General features: G+C 41.4%; 2 protein-coding genes and 1 long non-coding RNA gene across 4 annotated transcripts in view; 2 read left to right on the plus strand and 1 right to left on the minus strand.

Moving 5' to 3' along the window:
- The window catches only part of CRYZL1 (crystallin zeta like 1), a 33,967-nt gene extending 16,290 nt beyond the window's left edge, over positions 1 to 17,677 (plus strand). The window contains exons 7-13 of the mRNA XM_052638160.1: positions 7,612 to 7,745; positions 8,852 to 8,963; positions 11,202 to 11,300; positions 12,966 to 13,087; positions 14,182 to 14,287; positions 16,625 to 16,670; positions 17,198 to 17,677. Coding sequence (XP_052494120.1) covers positions 7,612 to 7,745; positions 8,852 to 8,963; positions 11,202 to 11,300; positions 12,966 to 13,087; positions 14,182 to 14,287; positions 16,625 to 16,670; positions 17,198 to 17,297 — 719 coding nt within the window. The 3' untranslated portion in view covers positions 17,298 to 17,677. The remainder of the gene's footprint in view (positions 1 to 7,611; positions 7,746 to 8,851; positions 8,964 to 11,201; positions 11,301 to 12,965; positions 13,088 to 14,181; positions 14,288 to 16,624; positions 16,671 to 17,197) is intronic.
- On the minus strand, positions 11,129 to 18,168 carry LOC128045716 (uncharacterized). The gene is made up of 3 exons (XR_008199153.1): positions 17,965 to 18,168; positions 14,148 to 14,256; positions 11,129 to 11,358 (listed from the first exon to the last, which is right to left on the minus strand). It is a non-coding gene; the product is annotated as an uncharacterized LOC128045716 (long non-coding RNA).
- A 144-nt stretch (positions 18,169 to 18,312) lies between these two features.
- Positions 18,313 to 22,677, plus strand: part of DONSON (DNA replication fork stabilization factor DONSON) — a 31,755-nt gene continuing 27,390 nt past the window's right edge. For both annotated transcript variants that reach the window (XM_052643587.1, XM_052643580.1), the window contains exons 1-4: positions 18,313 to 18,624; positions 19,367 to 19,444; positions 20,519 to 20,722; positions 21,650 to 21,828. In XM_052643587.1, the coding sequence (XP_052499547.1) occupies positions 18,313 to 18,624; positions 19,367 to 19,444; positions 20,519 to 20,722; positions 21,650 to 21,828 (773 nt within the window). The remainder of the gene's footprint in view (positions 18,625 to 19,366; positions 19,445 to 20,518; positions 20,723 to 21,649; positions 21,829 to 22,677) is intronic.

Consider the following 22,677-nt stretch of genomic DNA (forward strand, 5'->3'; position numbering starts at 1 on the left):
CTTTATTTTGAAACTGAACAGTGTTCCTACCTCTACATTTCCCTTATACTGTTCATGGTAAGAGGTTTGAAAAGCTGTTTCTCCCTTGGCTCTGAAATTATATCACTAATCAGAATTTTTTACTCCTTTTTCTTGGTTATTAAAATTTTCAAATGTATAAAATCTAGACAATACCTGTAGAGTCTGAGTCAGGAAAGCCCCGAAACACTTACTTTTGGTTTCTGTTGCTAATATCCTTTGGCCAATACTCAATTTAACTCAAGTACTAATTTTAAAATTTTCTTATCAGGTGGCCAAAGTATTGGAGTTTCAACTTCAGCATCAGTCCTCATTGGAAGGAGGACTCCTCACTGGAAGGACTGATGCTGAAGCTGAAACTCCAATACTTTGGCCACCTGATGCAAAGAAATGACTCATTGGCAAAGACCCTGATGCTGGGAAAGATTGAAGGTGGGAGGAGAAGGGGATGACAGAGGATGAGATGGTTGGATGGCATCACCAACTCGATTGTCATGAGTTTGAACAAGCATTGAAAGTTGGTGAAGGACAGGGAGGCCTGGCGTGCTGCAGTCCATGGGGTCAAAAAAAGTCGGACACAACTGAGCGACTGAACTGAATTTACTTCTTAAATATTTAAAATAAAGTGAATAAATTATATAGACACACAAAACATGCTGCATCTCCTTAAGAATCAAAGGAAAGCACATTAAAACCACTGCTATGCATCCTTGAGCCTGACAAAGCCATAAAGTTTGACCATCCCAAGTGCTGGCAAGGATGAGGAGCTGCAGAATCTTTTGAGCACTGGGCGTATAAATTACTAGAAATGCTTTAGAAAAATAATTTGGCCTGATCTAGTAGGTGATGATGTATTAACAGCTCAAACCTGGTAACTCTGCTGGTACTTTCATGCCCCAGAGAGGCCTGATGTGCGCCAGTAGACATGCACAAGAGTCCATATAGCAGCATGGTTTGTCACTGTGGAATAGAAAGAGAAAAAGCGTCAATGTTCATCACCAGGAAAATGGATAACCAAAGATATTTCTAATTAACTCATCAGTAAAAGTGTATAAATAACAGTCAAACATATCAACATGGATGAACCTCACAAACTGTGCTACGTGAGAAAAGCAAGTTGCAGAAGTATATGACAGTGTGATACCATTTTATTTCTATAAAGTTGAAAACTACAAAATTTAATGAGGTATATATCATTTAAGGATATAAGGACCATGTAGGGGAAAAGTCATGTGGAAGTTACCTTTGTGGGCGAGGAACAAGGACATGAACACAGCATATCCATGGGCCTCCAATGGGGCTGCCAGTCTTTTTCTTATGCTAGGATTCATGGTTTCTTCATAACTTACCTATAAGTCATCATACATTCTTTCGTATTCTTGAACTATTTCATTAAATTTTTTCCTAAGTTCTTTCTTGAATAATATAACTAGTAATCAGACTATGTGGGGCCAATTTTGGACTCTTAAATTTGGATTTGGGGCTATTAAAGGTAGTAAATTTATATACCTCCTAGCAAGTCTGTTCTTCCACCAAATCAAAAAACTAGGTTCCAAACAACTCCCTGAAGATGTCTTATTAATCTTGTTGTAGAATATTAAGGATAGAGGTAAAAAGTTGAATAAATTCTTCCAGCTCTTTTGTGCTTTCAATTCTCAAGCCATTCTATCAAACATAAAAATTTTATTTGTTATACAAACATTTCATGCAGCTCAATATAACAACAACAAAAGCCCAATCAAAAGATGGGCAGAAGATTTAAATATACATTTCTCCAGTGAAGACATAGAGATAGCCAAAAAGCACATGAAACGACGCTCAGCATTGCTGATTGTTAGAGAAATGCAGATCAAAACTACAGTGAGGTATCACCTCACACCAGTTTGCATGGCCATCATTAAAAAGTCTACAAACAATAAATGCTGGTGACAGTGTAGAGAAAAGGGAACCCTCCTACATTGTTGGTGGGAATATAAGTTAGTAAAACTACTCTGGAGAACAATATGGAGGCTCCTTAAAAAACTAAAAATAGAACTACTCTATGATCCAGCAATCCCACAGGAGGGCATATATCCAGTGAAAACCGTAATTCAAAAAGATGCATGCACCCAGTGTACTTTGCAGCACTCTTTACAAAAGCCAGGACATGGAAGCAACCTACATGTCCATCAGCAGAGTAATGGATAAAGAAGGCATGGTACATATATATGATGGAATATTACTCAGCCATTAAAAAGGCATGAAATAATGCCATTTGTAGCTACGTAGACAGACCTAGAGATTATCATACTAAGTGAAGTAAGTCACACAAAGGAAGACAGATATTATATCACCTATATGTGGAATCTGAAAAAACAGACTCAGACTTAGGAAAAAGCCTATGGTTACCAAAGGGGAAAGAAAGGTAGGTGGATGAAATACATTAGGAGTTTGGGATTAACATATGCACACTGGTGGTCGTGGTTTAGTCTCTACGTCATGTCTGACTCTTGTGACCCTACAGCCTATAGCCCGCCAGGCTCCTCTGTCCATGGGATTCTCCAGGCAAGAAGAGTGGTTGCCATTCCCTTCTCCAGGGGATCTTCCCGACCCAGGAATCAAATCCAGGTCTCCTGCATTGCAGGCAACCAACTGAGCTTTTACCTTTTACCAACTGAGCTGAGTGAGGGAAGTCCATCATATATGCACACTACTACATATAAAACAGAGGATCGAGAGAGACCTACTGTATAGTAAAGGGAACTTTGTTCCGTATTCTCTGGTGACCTACCTGGGGGAAGAATCTGAACAAGAACGGGTATGTATATGTCTATAATTGAATCCTTTACCATTCACCTGAAACTAGCACAATGTTGGAGTCAAATATACTCCAGTATAATCTAAAAATTAAACTTTAAAAAATTGGCACACATTTTCAGCATTATTCCCTTGGACTTGTGGTGGAAAGAATTGAAATGATGATTACAAAGAATTGCAATACTGTTGTTATTGATCCATATATGGCTCTCTTTTATTAATTTTCTTAGTTTTTATAACGTAAGTACTTGTGAATCACCTAATACAAAAGCAAGGATCTCAACATTAAACCACATCTAACCGTGTAATTTTGGGAAATAGATGGGGAAACAGTGGAAACAGTGTCAGACTTTATTTTTTTGGGCTCCAAAATCACTGCAGATGGTGACTGCAGCCATGAAATTAAAAGACGCTTACTCCTTGGAAGAAAAGTTATGACCAACCTAGATAGCATATTCAAAAGCAGAGACATTACTTTGCCAACCAAGGTCCAGCTAGTCAAGGCTATGGTTTTTCCTGTGGTCATGTATGGATGTGAGAGTTGGATTCTGAAGAAGGCTGAGTGCCAAAGAATTGATGCTTTTGAACTGTGGTGTTGGAGAAGACTCTTGAAAGTCCCTTGGACTGCAAGGAGATCCAACCAGTCCATTCTGAAGGAGATCAACCCTGGGATTTCTTTGGAAGGAATGATGCTGAAGCTGAAACTCCAGTACTTTGGCCACCTCATGCGAAGAGTTGACTCACTGGATAAGACTCTGATGCTGGGAGGGATTGGGGGCAGGAGGAGAAAGGGACGACAGAGGATGAGATGGCTGGATAGCATCACTGACTCGATGGACGTGAGTCTGGGTGAACTCCAGGAGTTGTTGATGGACAGGGAGGCCTGGCGTGCTGCGATTCATGGAGTCGCAGAGAGTCGGACATGACTGAGCGACTGAACTGAACTGAACTGAACTGAACCATGTAATTTTAAAGCCTCTGCCATTTTAAATCTAGTTTTATTCATTAGCGTTATTTTTATCTGATAAAACTTTTAAAGTTTATTTTTAATTGGAGGATAATTGCTTTACAATGTTGTGCTGGTCTCTGTATACCTGTGAATCAGCCACAGGTATACATGTGTCCCCTCCCTCTTGAACCTCCCAGCCCACCCATCCAGGTTGTCACAGAGTGCTGGGCTGAGCTCCCTGTTACACAGTAACTTCCCTTCAGTTGCCTGCCTTACACACAGTGGCGTGCATGTCAGCGCTACTCTGCACATTTGCCCCGCCCTTTCCCTCCCCCTCTGTCTACAAGTCTGTTCTCTGTGTCTGTGTCTGTGTCTGTGTCCCTGCCCTGCCATTTTTTAAGCACTAAACTGTTTATTTCTTAATGAAAGTATAGGTAGTACCAATTCTTATGATGGAAGATAATCTCAAAAATATAAGCAAGTTGTACATATACTGAACATGCACTGTTAGAGTAGATGGGCTTTAGAGTCAGACTTTCAAACTTGGGCTTCCCTGGTGGCTCAGACAGTAAAGCGTCTGCCTACAATGTGGGAGACCCGGGTTCTACCCCTGGGTCGGGAAGATCTCCTGGAGAAGGAAATGGCCATCCACTCCAGTGTTCTTGCCTGGAGAATCCCATGGACGGAGGAGCCTGGTAGGCTACAGTCCATGGGGTTGCAAAGAGTCTGACATGACTGAGCGACTTCCCTTTCTTTCTTTCTTTCAAACTTGTGGCATCAGACATATTATTACCCTGAACGCCATTTTATAATTAGGAAAATTGGGAAAATTGCTGTTTCAAATTTATAAGGATTAAAGTACTGTGTGAGATATCCCCTGGTGCTTCGTATGTTTTACAGTTTTAATGCCTTGCTTGTCTGTCTGAACATTTTCATCGTGTGCTTGGATGCTTTACGTCCCCACTAGATGGCACTGGTTGGCCAATTTAATTCTAACTGTCCAACCTATCTGAATCTTTTGCCTTAAGGGGAAAAATACTTAGGGTAAAGACTATTGAAAGTGTTATACACTTGATTTCAGGTAAAATTAGAAAGGATTACCTATACTGTGAAAAAATCTCATTCAGTATACACATTCATAAAAACAAAATATTAAATAATTATATTAAGGAACAGCTTTGTTGCTAAGTCACTTCATTTGTGTCCAACTCTGTGTGACCCCATAGACGGCAGCCCACCAGGCTCCCCCATCCCTGGGATCCTCCAGGCAAGAACACTCCAGTGGGTTGCTGTTTCCTTCTCCAATGCATGAAAACAAAAAGTGAAAGTGAAGTCGCTCAGTTGTTTTCGACTTAGTGACCCCAGGGACTGCAGCCTACCAGGCTCCTCCATCCATGGGATTTTTCAAAATGGTCAGAAAATATAGAGCTAATATGGCCTAAACTATATTAATAGTTTACGTTTTGTTTCAAGTACAGTAGAAAACCATTGATGAATTTTAAGCAAAGAAGTGTGAGGATGTTATTTATGTTTTTAAAAGATCATTCTGACACTGCTGCATTTCAAAGACACCACTAAAAAGATTGAAAAGAGATGCCATAAAGTTGAAAATAATATTTATAACACATGAGCAAGCAAATGACTTATCTAAAATATACTACAAATTCCTGCAAATAAATAAGAAAAAAGACAACAATAGAAAAATTGGTAAAACACCTGAACAGTCACCTCACAAAAGGAATTCTAGGGCTTCCCCAGTGGATCAGTGCTAAAGAATTCACCTGCCAGTTCAGGGGACACGGGTTCGATCCTTGGTCCAGGAAGATCTCACATGCCAAGGAGCAGCTAAGCCCAGGTGCAAAAACTAGTGAGCCTGTGCTCTAGGGTGCAGGAACCGTGACTGCTGAGCCCGTGTGCTGCAACTGCTGAGGCCCGAGTGCCCTAGAGCCCGTGCCCAGCCACAGGAGAGGCCACCGCAGTGAGGAGCCCGCTGGCCGCAACCAGAGAGAGCCCGAAGGCCCAACACAACCAAGAATAAATAACAAAGAAATTGTGTATGGCCTGCAAACATGGAAAACTGCTCAACTTCATTAGTAGGTGGGGGAAAGCAAATTAAAATCACAGTAAGAAACCATGACACACCCATATGATGGGCAAAAATGTGTAATACCAGGGTTGACAAGGATGTTCAAAGCAGCAGCTTTGTGAGAATCAGTTCATAAGCCACTGTGGAAGTGTTCAGTGATGTCAAAGGCAGAATTCCATTCCTCAGTAAATACCCTGTAGAACACCTGTGTACCAGCACAAGAGTACTTTTATACATGAGCATTCTTAGTTAAGAATGCTTAACTTCTGAAAAGTTTAAGAATACCTAACTACCAAAAAATGGGGGAAAAACCAGAAATGGCCCTTGACTCAAGAGTGGACAACCCATTCATTCTATTAAATTAGATGTTGCCATAAGATATCAAAAATGAAAAGCACTATAGCCTAGTAGGGTTTCCCCAGCTCATTGGTAAAGAATTTGCCTGCAGTACAGATGCAGGTTCTATCCTTGGGTCAGGAAGATCCCCTGAAGAAGGAAATGGCAACCCACTCCAGTATTCTTGCCTGGAAAATCCCATGAACAGAGGAGCCTGGCTGGCTAGTCCATAGGGTCCCAAAGAGTTGGACACAACTGAAGCAACTTAGCATGCATAGCCACAAGTACCAAAAAAAGATGTCTTTGAAAATGATAAGCAAAAAAATAAGAAAAAAAAAATGTGTATAGTACAGTTCCATTTAGATAAAGTTCAGAAACAGGCAACACAAAACTGTGTTGTTTAGGAATGTATATGCCAAATTGATGGCTTTTGATCAATTGATCAATAAAGAATTAATACTTTTGAACTGTGGTGTTGGACTACAAGGAGATCAAACCAGCCAATCCTAAAAGAAATCAACCCTGAATATTCATTGGAAGGACTGCTGCTGAAGCTGAAACTCCTATACTTTGACCACCTGAAGCAAAGAGCCAACTCATTGGAAAAGACCCTGCCTGATGCTGGAAAAGATTGAGGGCAAAAGAAGGGAGCAACAGAGGATGAGATGGTTGGATGGCATCACTGACTCGATGGACATGAGTCTGCATAAGCTCTGGGGGTTGGTGATGGACCAGGGAAGCCTGATGTGCTGCAGTCCATGGGGTTACAAAGAGTCAGACACAACTTGGCGATTGAACAACTTGCGTTTGTTAAACTAGAATGGTTGTGACCTCTGATGTCAGTTATATCTGTTTTTTAAAAATGCCTTTGGTGGGAGAGGCGAGGCTGTCAACATGAGGGCTGTGTTCTCTTTTTCTTTTTTTTTCTGGGTATAGGGTACTTTTATTGAGGGTACACGACAAGGCAGGGCTCCCTGAGCCCCTCCCCTTCCTCAGGGCCTTGGAGATGGAAACGTGTGGAGGTAGGGAGATTCTCAGTGTGGTGGAGGGGTGAGGTGGGGCAGGACTCCCCAGCAGCTGAGGAACTCTCTTCCTCTCGTATGTGTTCTCTTTTTCATCCAGGATGGTAGTTACTCACGTACCTGCTTTATATTTATTCATCCAGCTATACTTTGTTTCATGTTCTTTTCTGCATGTTTTACTTCAACCATAAAACATTTTAAAACATGTACACTGACTCCTGCATTCACAGTAGCGTGTGCACGGGCAAAAATGGCAGCAGAGAAAGCATAATGGAGGTGAAAGGTACTGGCAGTAGAGGCTTGGACCAGGGCCATGGTGGCAGCAGAGATGGATGCAGACAGATCCAGGAGGCAGGTCTAATGGGCTTTGTTAACAGATTGTTTCCTCTTGTTCTTTGTGATAGTTCACAAACCAGAAAAAGTCACGTGGACAGAAGCTGCTGGAACCATCCGGGATGGATTACGAGCCTATACAGCCCTGCATTACCTTTCTCATCTCTCGCCTGGAAAATCTGTGCTGATAATGGATGGAGCAAGTGTAGGTGCTAATAGTTTTGTTAAATAAACAGACCATCATGTCAATGTATGGCAAAAACCACTACAATACTGTAATTAGCCTCCAATTAAATAAATTAAATTTTTCAAAAAAGACCAAAATAGGATAAACTTAGGAAATTGAGAAATGGGCCATCCACTTACTAATACAATGTATTGCCAGTTAACTTATTCACTGATTTCCTATACCAAACTCCCATTTTCTAAAATAAGCAGCTTTTATCAATAGATAGTGTTTAGTTTCTTACTGCTTTGAATCTGCTAGTACTTTAAAAAAGCAGATAAGCCATTTTTATTCATGCCTGTTACACAAAACTTGAAATAGCTCCTAATCTTTGAAGCTAGACCCAGGTCTCCCTATTTTGTATCATATCCCTCATAATTACACTTACGTGATTAAGGTGTTTCATTTATAAATATCACACAAGATCAAAACTGTACTAATTTAAACATGTTACATATATGTAGTGATGTATAAACACCATGTTTATACATGATATATAAACATCAAAATATGAAGACACTAAAAGATTACATAAAAATCTAAAAATGTTAGATTTTGTATCTGACTGTTGATGAAAATGATTTTTCTTTGAAAAAAAAAGGCACAGTCTTCGTTGGCTTCAGCCCTGTGCCCAACATCAAGATAGTAGTTATTTCCCTGAACTTACCCACAGGTCAGCAAAAGGATGGAACTTTTGAAGTGCTTTGATTTTCAAAGAGAGGTTGCTGGACTTGTATATGTACCATATAATTAGCTTAGTACATTATGCTGACCAGCCCCTTAATGGCCCATTTTTCTCTTTCCAAGTCCGTGTTCTGAATTCAGCCTGCCTGTCCTTGAGGTTATGTGCTACAGTCAGACTGGCTGGGAGCCTGTAGCACACACAGCTTTTCCTTGAGGCAGAGTCTGTCAGTGTTTCCCTTCTAATAAGCTTGTCCTATTTTTTTCTTTGTATCAGACAAGATTTTTAAATATACTGAAGTAGAAGTAAACTGTTACTCTTTATTGAAAAACAACCTAGCAGATGAATTAGACACAGCCTCCGCCCTCTCTCTGTAACCCCATTGTGTATTTCCCACACACAGACACTTGGTACAATAGCCATTCAGTTAGCACACCACAGAGGAGCCAAAGTGATCTCAACAGCCTGCAGCCTTGAAGACAAGCAGTTTCTTGAAAGATTTAGGCCTCCTATAGGTGAGTAACAGTACTCAACAGACTTTAATACATAAAATTTTGAAGAGATACCATATCACCTTGAAAACTCCACCTGTAAAACAAACTGCAAAATGCCAAATGCGTGTCATTTTTAAAATGCACTTAGTTCCTGTGCTAAGTCCAAGGTTACATAAGTTTACATGGTAATTATTTGGGTTTTTCTGTTGTTTTCTTTTGGCCACTCAGTGTGGCACGTGGATCTTAGTTCCCCAGGGAGAGGACCCATGCCCCTCTGCTGTGCGAGCACTAGACCCCTAGGGAAGTCCCAGTTATTTTTCAGAGTTTTTTCTTCTTTGCCCCGTTGTTATCAACTTAGTCAAGTTTGAATTAGGTGAACTTTGACACAGTTCAGAAACACCTGATACCTCTTTAATTTTTTTAGTCAATAAGTCAAATTTTTGTATCACTTTTTGTTTCTCAACCTCTTTTACCCGGTGATATGTACCTAAAGGGGCCCACAGAGAATGAGATGGTTGGATGGCATCACCAATTCAATGGACATGAGTTTGAGGAAACTCCAGGAGATGGTAAAGGACAGGGAAGCCTGACGTGCTGCAGTTCGTGGGGTTGCAAAGAGTTGGATACAACTTAGTGACTGAACAACAAATGTCCCTAAAGTTGCCTGTTTCCTGTGATTTGCTGGGATGGGAGATGAGCCAGTTAAACAGAAACCCAGGTCATGTATAGTTTAGGATAAACAGGATATGTCATCAGCTGGGGAGCTCTTGAAAGGACTGAACCTATCCCAAAAGCAATGAACATGGGAAAGAGAAAGAAAATAGAGATTGACAGAATAGAGATGGGAATGGAATTTAGTAGACTGGAGTTAACAGAATTAACCTTGGAGATTAACAGATGAAGAGAAGAGCAGAGTGTAAGGGCCCGCAGGAAGGAAAGTAAGATTCACTGGGTGTTAATATGAATGATAGTTCCTTAAATCCTCAACAACCCTGTGTCAGAATTTAGTTTGTCCAAGGATGTGCCAGGGTGTGTACCACTAGGCCTGGAATGGGATTTGAACCCAGGCCTGTCTAACAGTAAAGCCTGGGTTATTTCTATGGTTGGGTTATTTCCATGGTTATGTTATGCTTTTGGCAGATAACCAAGAAATGGAAAGAAGATTGAAACAGGCATTGAGAAAGGAGGGAGATAAGAAAAAAGGAAAAAAAGAAGAGATTGAAAATGGAGGGGAGGAGCATAAATAGTACTGCGGACAAGGAGCAGTTTCTTCTTGGTTAGCCCTGCCCTTCCCTTCGGTCTCCCCACACCCACCCCCAAGACTTCAGTCAGTACTGGACTGACTACACCTTGAATCTGAGCAGCTCTGAGCAGAATTCTCTGAAATGAGAAGGTATTCAAAGATACAAAAATGAAATAGATGTATCTTCATTTCCCAATTCAAATTCTGAGGTTTTAAAAAAAATATTTATTTGGTTGCATCAGCCCTTAGTTGTAGCATGTGGGATCTAAGTAGATCCCTGACCAGGGATTGAACCTGGTCTCCCTGCTTTGGGAGCAGTGGTCTAGCCGCTGGACCACCAGGGAAGTCCCCAAATTCTGAGATCTTTTCATTCTCATTGGCTTGTTCTCTTAATATAGTACTTTAAAACAACCAGTTACAGTTAGTTTTATTTTCACTAACTCTGCTTGGAATAATCCTGTTTTGTTTTTTCACCTTCAGGAATTTTTGTTTTGTTTTGTTTTGGAGGGCAAGTCAGGGGATGCCGGTACGGGTTGCGATTTCTGTGACTGAGAAAGTATAAAACTGCCTCTAGTAGAGAAGTACCAAATCCAGAATAGATCTTTGTACTTTTGAGCTGTGAACTCTATTAAATCTGAACATTCTTAGGAAATTGTTTAATCTTTCAGTTCATATCTATATAGGTACATTTGCGGTTTAGAGAGTCTCAGTTCTGGCAAAACACCCTTTAGCTATAAAGAACAGTCCTCTGTGTCAACAGATCAACCTTGGAATATGTTATCTATAGAATGCTCATATTTTAATTTATTGACTATACCAGTTTCTTCATTTAAATTCACCCTTACCAACACTGGGGTAGATGAGTGAAAAACAGGATAATTCAGATTCAATAATTGCTTCAACCATTTAATTCACTTCAGAGACGAGAAATTTATTTGCTTTTCTTGCTCTTCCTCTGGGAGCTGTGTTGATCACATAGAGAACAGTACAATCGCCTGACTTCCTGTCCTTTGCAGCTCGAGTGATCGATGTGTCTAACGGGAAAGCCCATGTGGCTGAAAGCTGTTTAGAAGAAACAGGTGGTCTCGGAGTGGACATTGTCCTAGATGCTGGAGGTGGGCACTTTACTAAATCAGGAGTCTCTGTCATTTTTTAATTGTGATGGATAAATTTCTGGGAAAAAAACAGAACCAGGAAGTAATTACTTACATATTTATTAAGTTGAGGTCGAGAGTTTTTTTATTTAACTTTTTGAATTGGAGCCTCTTCATTTTATTCCCATTTTAAGCACTGTCACAAGAGAGAACATGATTACCTTTTAAAAAAGTATGCATGCATGCTTAGTTGCTTCAGTCAGGTCCGACTCTGCAACCCTATGGGCTATGGCCCACCAAGCTCCTCTGTCCAGGCAGGAATACTGGAATGAGTTCCTATGCCCTCCTCCCCAGGATCTTCCCAACTCGGGGACTGAACCCTTGTCTCACGTCTCCTGCATTAGCAGGCCAGTTCTTTACTGCTGGGGGCTTTCCTGGTGGTTCAGTTGGTGAAGAACCCACCTGCAATGCGGGAGATTTGGGTTCAGTCCCTGGGTTGGGAAGATCCTCTGGAGAAGGGAGCGGCTGCCCACTCCAGTATGCTGGCCTGGAGAATTCCATGGACTGTGTGGTCCATGGGGTCTCAAAGAGACTGAGTGACTTTCACTTTCACTTCTTTACTGAAGGTACCACCTGGGAAGCCCTTTGAAGTCTAGGCATGGGCAGTTAAGCACTTCCACGAGAAACCTGGGGCCTCCCTGGTTGTGCTTGCGGTGGTTGTGCTCAGTCACTCAGTCCCGTCTGACTCCTTGTGAGCAGCAGCCCGCCACGCTCTTCTGTCCATGGTGTTTTCCAGGCAAAAATACTGGAGTGGATTGCGACCTGCCAGAGGGCTTTTCCTGACCCAGGGATCGAACCTGCGTCTCCTGCATTGGCAGGCGGATTCTTCATGGGTTCAGAGGTTCTTGGACTAGTTCAGGTCTCAGTCAGTCACTTGTTTCTGCTATGGATGGCTGCCCTCTGTAGGATGGTGAGCCTCTACAGTCCCTTTTAGGAAAATAGAGAATTTTTTTGCATTTTACCATCCTTGAACTTTTGTAGTTTAACCAATAGCTATTTAACACCAAATCTCTACACACTTAGGTAGTGCCACTGCACTTAAGAATAGGTTTCACAAGCCTGCCAAGGGATTCTATTTATATTTTGTTAGAATTTATCTTCTAAGATCATAACAAATGGAGCTATGGCCATAGCTGTTTCTTTAGCCAGCATTTTCAATATTTGAAATTAACTCAGAAAAATTTTTCAGTAGAAGTGAATGTATAATTCATTAACTTTTCAAATGGACATTTCAATAAGTAGGAGATCATTACGTCAAAGTAGGACATTCTTGAATCTATGAGTTCCTTACTTAGGAGTCAGCTTTCCCCAGAGTATTAAGCTATCAATGGTATGACTGAAATGGTCAGACTTAGTGGTGTGTGTTGTTATCTTGTCTGATTTTCAGATTGAAAGAGACGTTTTATCTTTAGTTATCTCATTTATAATTAAATCTGAAGTAAATTTTATGAACAGTTTTAATGCAAAAGTGTATTTTAAGGTGTCTGAATACATGTCACCTTGTTCTAAGAAAAATGCTTCCTTGTTACATTAAAAGTAAACTAGTTTGAAGAATAAATTTTTATCAGATTACTATAAAATATATGTTCTCTCCCTCTCTTTCTTTTTCAACAATTCTTCCGTAAGTGAGGTTATATAATAAAGATGACGAACCAGCTGAAAAATTACAACTACTACCACATAAACATGATATCATCACCCTTCTTGGTGTTGGAGGCCATTGGGTAACAACAGAAGAAAACCTGCAGGTATTATCAGAAACAATAAAGCATTACTATTCCACCAATAGGATATAATTAACAAAGAATAACGCCACGTCTTTTAGCACGGTGTGGCTAAATTTGTATAAATTTTTAATTATTTCCTATTTTTAAAGAAATATAGCTTTTATTTTTTTTAACTTTAGCTGTTGGCCAAGATGTTGAAATATAGCAGAGTTCACTTAACTTTTATTTAGTGGTTTGGAAATAATGACTTCTAAATTTTTTAATAGTATTTCAAATAAGATTTTTTTCCCTAGTAACAAACATCATGTTGACATATACTTAGCAAAATATTACTATATAAAATGACAATTTCTTAATTATTCAAATTAGAATTTACTGTGTGTGTGTGTGTGTGTGTGTGTGTGTAGTCTTCCATTTTTACATTTCTTCCAGTTTTACATTTCTCAGCAAAATTCAGGGATTTTTATTATGGTGATATTCACACACCAGAATTCTTACGTTCCAGTCTTCGATGATTTTCTAACATCCTCTTGAAAACGACTGGTGAGTAGCAGCTAGAAATCTCACACACACTCACACACACACACTGGTGAGTGGCAGCTAGAAATCTCACACACACTCACACACTGGTGAATAGCAGCTAGAAATCTCACACACACACACACTGGTGAGTGGCAGCTAGAAATCTCACACTCACACACTGGTGAATAGCAGCTAGAAATCTCACACAAACACACACACACTGGTGAGTGGCAGCTAGAAATCACACACACACACGTACGTGAGTAGCAGCTAGAAATCTCTCACACACACACGCACACACACACAGAGGTGAGTAGGAGCTAGAAATCTCACACACACACACAGACACCCTAATACCACTTTATCACCTCTGGATTGGCCTTGCATTTTGACCTTGCTGTTTCATAATTTTGGACAATGAATTAGAAAAGAAAACATTACAGTGTACATACTGTTACTAAAGTCTATGTGCCGATTACTTGCGATTTGGGTATTACTTACTTTGTGTAAAAATTTTTCTGACCTAAGATACCAATCATTCTCCTGCTATTAAACTCACAGTAACTGAGCGTTCTTTGTGCATTTTATCCAAGCTGGATCCTCCAGATAGTCATTGCCTTTTCCTCAAGGGAGCAGCAGTGGCTTTCCTTAATGATGAAGTTTGGAATCTGTCAAATGTACAACAGGGAAAGTATCTTTATATCCTTTTTCCTATGGATTTGAATTTCTGGCTTGAAATGTACCTTGTATTCTCATCATTAAATTCTTTAATAATGGTAATAGCTAGTTCCAAGTGTGTTATAGGTACTTATTTAAATATGAAAACAACCGTGTGAAATTTAAGTACTATTATTATCCCTCTGTCACGAGTAAAGAAGCAGAAGGATAAAAGGTTAATACACGCCCAAGGATGCAGCTGGCAAGTGCCAGGACAGGAACCACCCAAGCTGTCTCGCTCGTTTCTGAAGGAGAAATCAAACTATAGGAGACATGGAAAAATTTACTTCACTTTAATCTGGCCTCAAGAAAATCAGAGGTCACCTTAAGAGACTACATCTGTACTCCTATGATGGCACCACTGCGCAAAACATTTCAGAATATTCATCTACATTAAAGAGTTGGGGGGGGTTTAAGAATATCAGTGCTAGGAAATCTTTATCAAAGAAAGATGGATTGATTATTTTTAATGGAAGTGATTCAGTAACAAATCAAGTGTAAAACTGAATCATTCCATTTTAGTAAAAGTAATCAAGTTTTCTTGAGACTCTGAAAGCAGTTCTGAAAGAAAGGTCCAGACCTCTTTAGAGCGGGGTCAATTTAAGAATAAACATTTTGTTTCTGAGATGCCTGTCTTAAAGGCAGCTGTACCTGGTAAAATTTTTATTATTAATATATTAGATAAATATTAATACATTCTCATTACTTAATAGAGTATAATTTTGCATGAAGAGACTAACGTCTCACTGAATATCATTATTTTTATCAAACGCGAGTTGTTGCATATGCGTGCTATGTACAAGGCCAGCCTCCTCTAAAATCTATGGCAAGCTTATTTCAGAGCCTTCAAATAATAGTATTTAATTAGTATATTGCATATTTTGAGTTTTAAAGAGTTCATTTCAAAACCAGAACATCCCCTTAATGTAGTGAATGCGTGTGTTTAAAGTATTTTTGATTAAATATTTTCCTATTAAATTTGGAATAAACTTAATTTTTAACTCTCTAAAAGAATTATTTAAACTTCAGCTTTAAATAATGAAATGTCCAATAACATTGTAATTCTCAAGAATACCATGGGATGTTAATTATAGAGACACTGTATTAAAAGTAACACAAGTTAGCATGTTTTGAATCTTACATATCTGAAGGCAGGCTGGCTGCCTCTGCCTGCATTACTTAATTCTCTCAACTGCTCTCCTTTCCCCCACACCATAAGATTTTAACCTATCTGACAAACCCATGGACCAAGGTGAAATATGACATGTTTATAAGAAATGTTAAATTTTCAAAAATCAGAAATACATATTTATACACACACAGACACACACACTCTTACACATACCATTGGCAATTTCATTAACAGAAGAAAGCGAATTTGCAGTAACAGTGAATCAGTATTCTTTAGGTCCTTTTAAAAATATCTTTAAAGCAGCTTATGTTTCTGTTTTCTCCCTTACATTTCCTAAAGTCCTGAGTCAAACTTTAGTCCTCATTTGTGCAACCCCACCTCAACTGCATCACACGTGAGCCAGTTGATGCTTATGATTTAGATAGAGATAGCCTTCCAATTGTGTGATCATACATCATAAATAATTCTCCTGTACTATCAGTTGGGCGATGACACCCTACTCCAGTACTCTTGCCTGGAAAATCCCATGGATGGAGAAGCCTGGTAGGCTGCAGTCCATGGGGTCCCTAGGAGTCAGACACGACTGAGCGACTTCCCTTTCACTTTTCACTTTCATGCATTGGAGAAGGAAATGACAACCCACTCCAGTGTTCTTGCCTGGACAATCCCAGGGACCGGGGAGCCTGGTGGGCTGCCGTCTATGGGGTCGCACAGAGTCAGACACGACTGAAGCGACTTAGCAGCAGCAGCAGCAATTATATAGACTCTCAGTTCTAATATTATTTCAATTAAATGACTATAGAGTTTTAAATTTTATACTGTTTATTATTTACATATATTAGATGCAGAGATTATTAATTTTCTTGCATACATATATCAACTAGCTCAATAAATGTGCACCTAAAGTAAGAAATATAAGTGCTAAAATTTTTAACTAAAAATTCTATTAATACCGTCCACTTCTACTTAAGGAGAAACATTAGGCTTCTTTCATCACTTGTCCTTTGAAGTTTTATGCTCTACTATGTCACTCTCAAATCACTTCCCCCATTTTCCTGGTTTAGAGGTAGACTTGGACGGCTTACATAATTTGTTACAAAAATAGGTGGCCTGCCTAGCATCCTCTGCTTATCAGATAGTTTTATTTATTCTTTTGCATTGTCACCTTAACAGTCTTTTCCAGCTACGTATCTTAAAAGATGTGATGGAGAAGTTATCAACTGGTGTTTTTAGGTATGCTAAACAACCAAATCATTGTTCTTGTTTATTTTTCTATTCTCCAAGAGATAAAATGGGCATTCCCATTTTTGTTTCAGCTTTCTCAGTATACTTGTTGCCACCAAATGTTACATTTTGCTTAGATAAACAGCTGCTGTGTATCCTGTGATACACCATTAAGTAATTACTCCCTAAGATATAAGTGGTTCATGAGTTTTCTTTACTGCATTCCATACTGTATCAGCCCCTTCACTTATCCGCATCACCCCTCCCAAAGCAATTTGAAATAACCCATAGGTAGACAGGAGGGAAAAGTACAATTTTTTTCAGCTGAATCTGTTTATCAAAAAAGAGGAATTAAAAAAGGGAATGGAGAGAATGGGTATTTTCCCCTTTCAAAATCTAACCACTTTTAATAGTGGAAATATTAATGGACAAATTTTATTTAAAGTAATAGAGTTGAACTACAGCAATTGTCAACTACCCTGCTGTGCACTCCTCATCCTTAACTAGACATTTCTAATAATTTCATTTTTCCTCAGACCTCAGTTGGATGAACCCATTACACTATACGACGCAAAAGTTACCATGGAAGTTGTTCAGAAAAACCAAGGAAGAAAGAAGCAAGTTGTTCATTTTTAATATTCTCTCTCAGACCTCAGTTGGATGAACCAGTTCCAGTATTTGAAGCCAGAGCTTCCTTGGAGATTGTTCATAAAAGTCAAGGAACCTAAAAGCAAGTTTTGTGTTTTTAAACATATTTTCCTGCTGAAACAAGATGCTCATTTATTTGAAGTATTTGAAAAAAATTATCGTACAGACGGTCGAGACAGTTGTAAAATTTAACATCTAAAGGGAATATTCTGAAAGCCTTTTAAAGTATTGTCCCTATGTATTTGCCTCTTATAAATTCTTTACATGAAGAAAAATTGTCATCGGAATCCACACTATGTCGACCAAGCTGTTGGGAGTCTTGCTATGTCAAAATACTTTTCTGATCAGCTCTTTTCTCAATACTTACCCTCTTTAAACATCCTTTGCTGTCGTAATTTAATACTTGGAATATATTTTCAAGTATCAAAGGATCTAGCCAAGAGAAAGCTAAATTTTTTTTTTTACTTCAAGTATTCATTCCCTCCAGGGTTTCCTCAGGATGGAACCAGAGCAACACTAACGCGCCTGTGACCTCTACAGTGTTTGCGTGAATGGCTGCAGCGGCGATGCCGGCTGGGGCCGCTTTGGGGGTCGGGAGGGGAGGCCCAGGCCCCTCTGCAGCCCTGGACGTCGCCACTGAGCTCCGGAAGCTTACCGAAGCGGCAGCTCAAGTGTGACGTCTCCTTTCTTCCTGGCGCCTCGCTGCGGATTTAAATAGCACTCGGCTCTCCCGGCGCGCTTCCCAAACACCTAGCCCTGGGATGTCAGGCTGGCGCGCCCGGAGAACGTCCTGGGACACGCGACAGCAGCGCGTCTCCCGCCGCGGGAGGAACAGGGCGGGGGCGGGCCCGCGCGGACGTGAGAGGCTCTGGGTCGGGGGCCGCGCGAGGGCCCCATCGCGCACGCGCCGTGAGCGGCTCGGGGGCGGGGTCACGGCGGAGGCGGAGCCCGGGCGCGCGGGAAGCGCCTGCCGGGCCGGCCCCCTCGGCCTTCGCCGCGCGTCATGGCCGTGTCTGTGCCCGGCTATTCGCCCAGTTTCAAAAGGCCTCCCGAGACACTGCGGCTGCGACGGAAAAGGGGTCGGAGCCTCGGCGCCGCCTCGTCGCCCGCGGAGCGGCCCGAGCCGGCGACCCGCCGCGCCGCCCGAGCGGCCGGGCTGCCCCTCCGCCCGTTCCCGGCGGCGGGTAGAGGCGGCGGCGGCGGCGGCCCGGCAGGGGCCCGAAGGAACCCCTTCGCCCGCCTGGACAACCGGCCATGGGCCGCCTGCGAGCCTCCCGAGGGCCCGCCCCGCGGCCAGCAGGAGGCGCCGGGCCCGGTGAGTGTCCTCGCGCCTGGGAGCCGAGGGGGCTCTCGTAACAGTCCGGGGGTCGATTCGGCCTGAAGGAGGGCTGGCGGGCTCTCGCGTCCCGGGAGGGAAATGGGCACCGAGTTGAAGTCGTCCGCGGCCTCAGGGTGCCCGGGGGTGGGGGGCGGCGTGAAGTGCGCTCCGCGAGCGGCCGCGGGGCGTGCGGGGCTGGCGGGTCCCGAGGAGCGGACCCTGCATCTCCCGCGCTCCCGTCCGGGCCCGGCCTGCGGAGCCTAGGCGGCCGCCGTGGGGTGGAAAGGGTGAGAGGTCAGTGGGCGGGTGGCTCCGAGTCGTCCTGGAGCCACCCGGGGAAGGCCCCCGTTTGAGGGGAAGAATACAGGACCCTCTTTCCTGCGGCATTCAGTGCGTCCCTTCTTTCGCCTTCCAAATTATTCTCGATTTGGAGGAATGGTGAGGATTGATCAGGGGGTCAGAATTTACCCCATGAATGATTTGTCTTACTCCAAAACCTTTTGGCTCTTTTGAGTTGAGATTATTGATCATTGAGTTATCGGTTGTGCAGACCACCTGCCTTCTTCCCCGTGCATTTTGATAGTTAAAGTTCAGACACAAAGCTGAAGTGACACTCTGATTTGGGCTCCTGTGAATTCCTGGGCTTATTAAGAAACTTGTATGCCAGGTGAAGTTCTGCAGGTTTAAAGCGAACTCCAGCATCATTTAGAATTTAAAAGGACCATTTTTTTCACCTCAGTTTTTAGGTTTTAATCAAAATGATTTGCTCTGGGAAGAGAAGGTTCCTGAAAGAACAGCCATTACAGAATTACACCAGGTAATACTTTTGAAATGTCATTAGAGTGTATGTTTTTATAAATTCAGACTGCTGAGAAGCATTTTACTTGGAAAATCGTTTACCAGAGAGCCCTGTGTGATCATTTCTACTAGACTTGAAAGGACCGCCAGCATCAGCCTTGATAAAGGACTTTGTATATAGTAGTAACAATTTATCATGGCACCAGTGCTAAAGCAGATGTAGAGGTGAGGTTTCTTTTTCATAGGTAGTGACAAGTCCAACGCATCACTCAGAACTAGTGCCTCCAGGCTTATCCCACCCTGAATCTTCAAACCAAGTCCCCAGATGAGTTCCACAGCTGGTGGCATATCACTAAACCTCCATCCTACCGCCTCAACACCACATACTGCTCTCGACCCCATTCCTCAGCTACTTCCTTGGTGATGGTTTGTCCAGAGGGGAGCAGGCTAGAAGAGTTCCCCCAAGACCCAGTCTCCCTTCCTTGCAAGTAAATGGCCTTCAGGTCGGTTGGAAATGGTTCCCCCTTCCCTATTATTTTTAAATAGCATCACTTAAAAGAGTCATTTTAATGTGGAGAACAGTGACTGGACAGCAGACAGTTTGGGGGAAATGTTTGAGGCAGCGGACGCTTCTTCAACCAGCCTGAGAGGCTGATCAGAGGCCAGATTCCCTGCAAGGAGCAGCTTGGCCCTGGCTCCAGAGTTTGGGAAGCTAAAATGCTTGGAAGATTTATGTTTTGACAGCAGTATCAATAGCAGATTTTTAAAAATTATGATCATGAAAATAGTATTTCTTTTGCGACTAAACTATGTATAACTATATAAAAGGTGAAAACTGCCTTTCCAACACTACCACCACCCCCAACAACAACAAATTCCCACTTTCCAGAGGCAACATCACTGCTAATGGTTTAGTATAGCTCTTTCTGGATGCTTTCACAGTGTGTAATTAGTTTCCAGTGTTATTTATTGTACAGTTCATAACATTTTGAGATTTCAGTAATCATGAGCATGTTTTGTGGATGACTCCTGTAGATGGAAGGGTTTTTTCCTTAGTACTCTACTAATTTTTGTGTTCTTTGTTTTCTAAAAGACTCCTCATGTATCATTCTCCGAATCTGATATTCCACCCTCAGAAAGTACTGAGTTACCTGTGGACTGGAGCATTAAAACACGACTCCTTTTCACCTCTTCTCAACCCTTTACCTGGGCAGATCATTTGAAAGCCCAGGAAGAGGCTCAAGGTATCATCCAGCATTGCAGGGCAACAGAAGTTACTTTGCCTCAAAGTATACAGGTAATCCTGTGAGAAAATAGCTAATGCTTTAAAGTAACAAATGAAGTATAAGAAGTACTTCTCTTCAAACTGTCAGCAATATTTCCTTCCATTAAGTTTTTCTTTGGACATTTAAGACACAGAGAAGTGGGAAATTATTTTATTTTCCAAATGCCGCACTCATATACTTTTTAAAATCATACTGAGTAACTGTCTTAAATTTATAGACCTGTCCTGAGAATTACTCGTTGTTGCAGGCAAGAATTGTTTGAACTAAACTATTCATTTTAAGGCCTTTTGCGGAAAAAAAAAAAAAATAGAGGGAAATGAAAAGCATTTGAGGAGTAGGATTGCAAAGAGATTTTATTGGTTTTCTCATATACTGTATACTGCATTTTTTAAATGCGCTCTTACCCGCTTGGGCAACAGTCTGTTGTAAATTTAGTAGAGTTAATGAGTTCTAGAAAGGTTTTCGAAAATGTAATTACCATTACTTTCAAGCAGCTCAACTCAAACTAGGTTAAAAGAGATTACCTTGGTTACCTCTTTTTTAATCAGTAGATCCTGGTGATTTGTGATTGGGACTATCTGTTTTTACTGGCTACTTTTGAAAGCATTTTGAGGCAAAGGAGTTTAATATAGTGTTACTTACACACACGCACCTCTGCCCTGGTGGTAAAAAATGATCATCATTGTTCTCAAGGATGGTGGAGACAGGCAAATGTTCCTCTCTATGTCCAGGTGTCCTTTCTGATATGTGGGTTAACAGACTGCAGTTGCTGGCAAGGAAGGTTTTCCCGAACAGTAATAAACTACACTTTAGCTTCTGTAACTGTTGTTAACACATTGTTACAGAAGAATAAATGTTTGGTATATTCAATGTCTTTTTAATTAAATTCTGTGTTTCTAATGGGGCAAAAACTGTCCAATACCATCTTTGGATTTTAGGATCCCAAACTCTCCACGGAGCTCCGCTGTGCTTTCCAGCAGAGCCTCATCTATTGGCTCCACCCTGCCTTGTCTTGGCTGCCATTGTTCCCTCGTATCGGAGCTGACAGAAAAACGGCTGGAAAGACAACTCCATGGTCAAATGATGACACCCTGCAACACGTGTTAATGAGTGACTGGTAAGATGAATAAAAATTTGTGAATCTCTTAGTGAATTTTCATTTTAGCAGTATTCTTTCCTTATTTATGATGTGTAATTGGACATTAGTTGATGGATTTCTCTGTCCTTCTGAATTATTTTATTAAAATGTTAATGATTAACTGCTGGAGAAGACTCTTGAGAGTCTGTTGAACAGCACGGAGATCCAGCCAGTCCATCCTAAAGGAAATCAACCCTGAATATTCATTGGAAGGACTGATGTTGAAGCTCCAATATTTCGGCCACCTGATGCTAAGAGCCGGCTCATTGGCAAAGACCCTGATGCTGGGAAAGATTGAAGGCATAAGAAGGGAGCAGTAGAGGACGCATTGGTTCCATAGCGTCACTGACTCAATGAATGTGAATTTGAGTAAACTCCCGAAGAGAGTGAAGGACAGGGCAACCTGGCATGCATAGTCCACGGGGTCACAAAGAGTTGGACATGACTTAGCGACTGAAAACAACAGCCATGACTACCAATTTAAACTGATTTAAATTGTTTACTTTTGGGGAATTCCCTGGCAGTCCACTGGTTAGGGCTCGTAGCCCAAGTTCAGCCCTGGTTAGGGAACTGAGATCCTGCATTTTGCGTGGTGCAGGCCACTCCCTGCCAAAATTTTTTTTTCTCAAATTGTTTACTTGTTTAGCTCTTAATTCACTCCTTTTTCCCCCCTCTGGCTGCATTGCAAAGCTTGTGGGATCTTAGTTCCCCAACCAGGGTTAGAACCCATGCAACCCTGCAGTGGAAGCCAGGAGTACTAACCACTAGGCTGACAGGAAATTTCCAGCTCTTATTCTCTTTTTGTAGTTATAGAATGTATATAAGTGT

This window comes from Budorcas taxicolor, chromosome 1 (genome assembly GCF_023091745.1).
Source record: "Budorcas taxicolor isolate Tak-1 chromosome 1, Takin1.1, whole genome shotgun sequence".
Taxonomy (NCBI): domain Eukaryota; kingdom Metazoa; phylum Chordata; class Mammalia; order Artiodactyla; family Bovidae; genus Budorcas; species Budorcas taxicolor.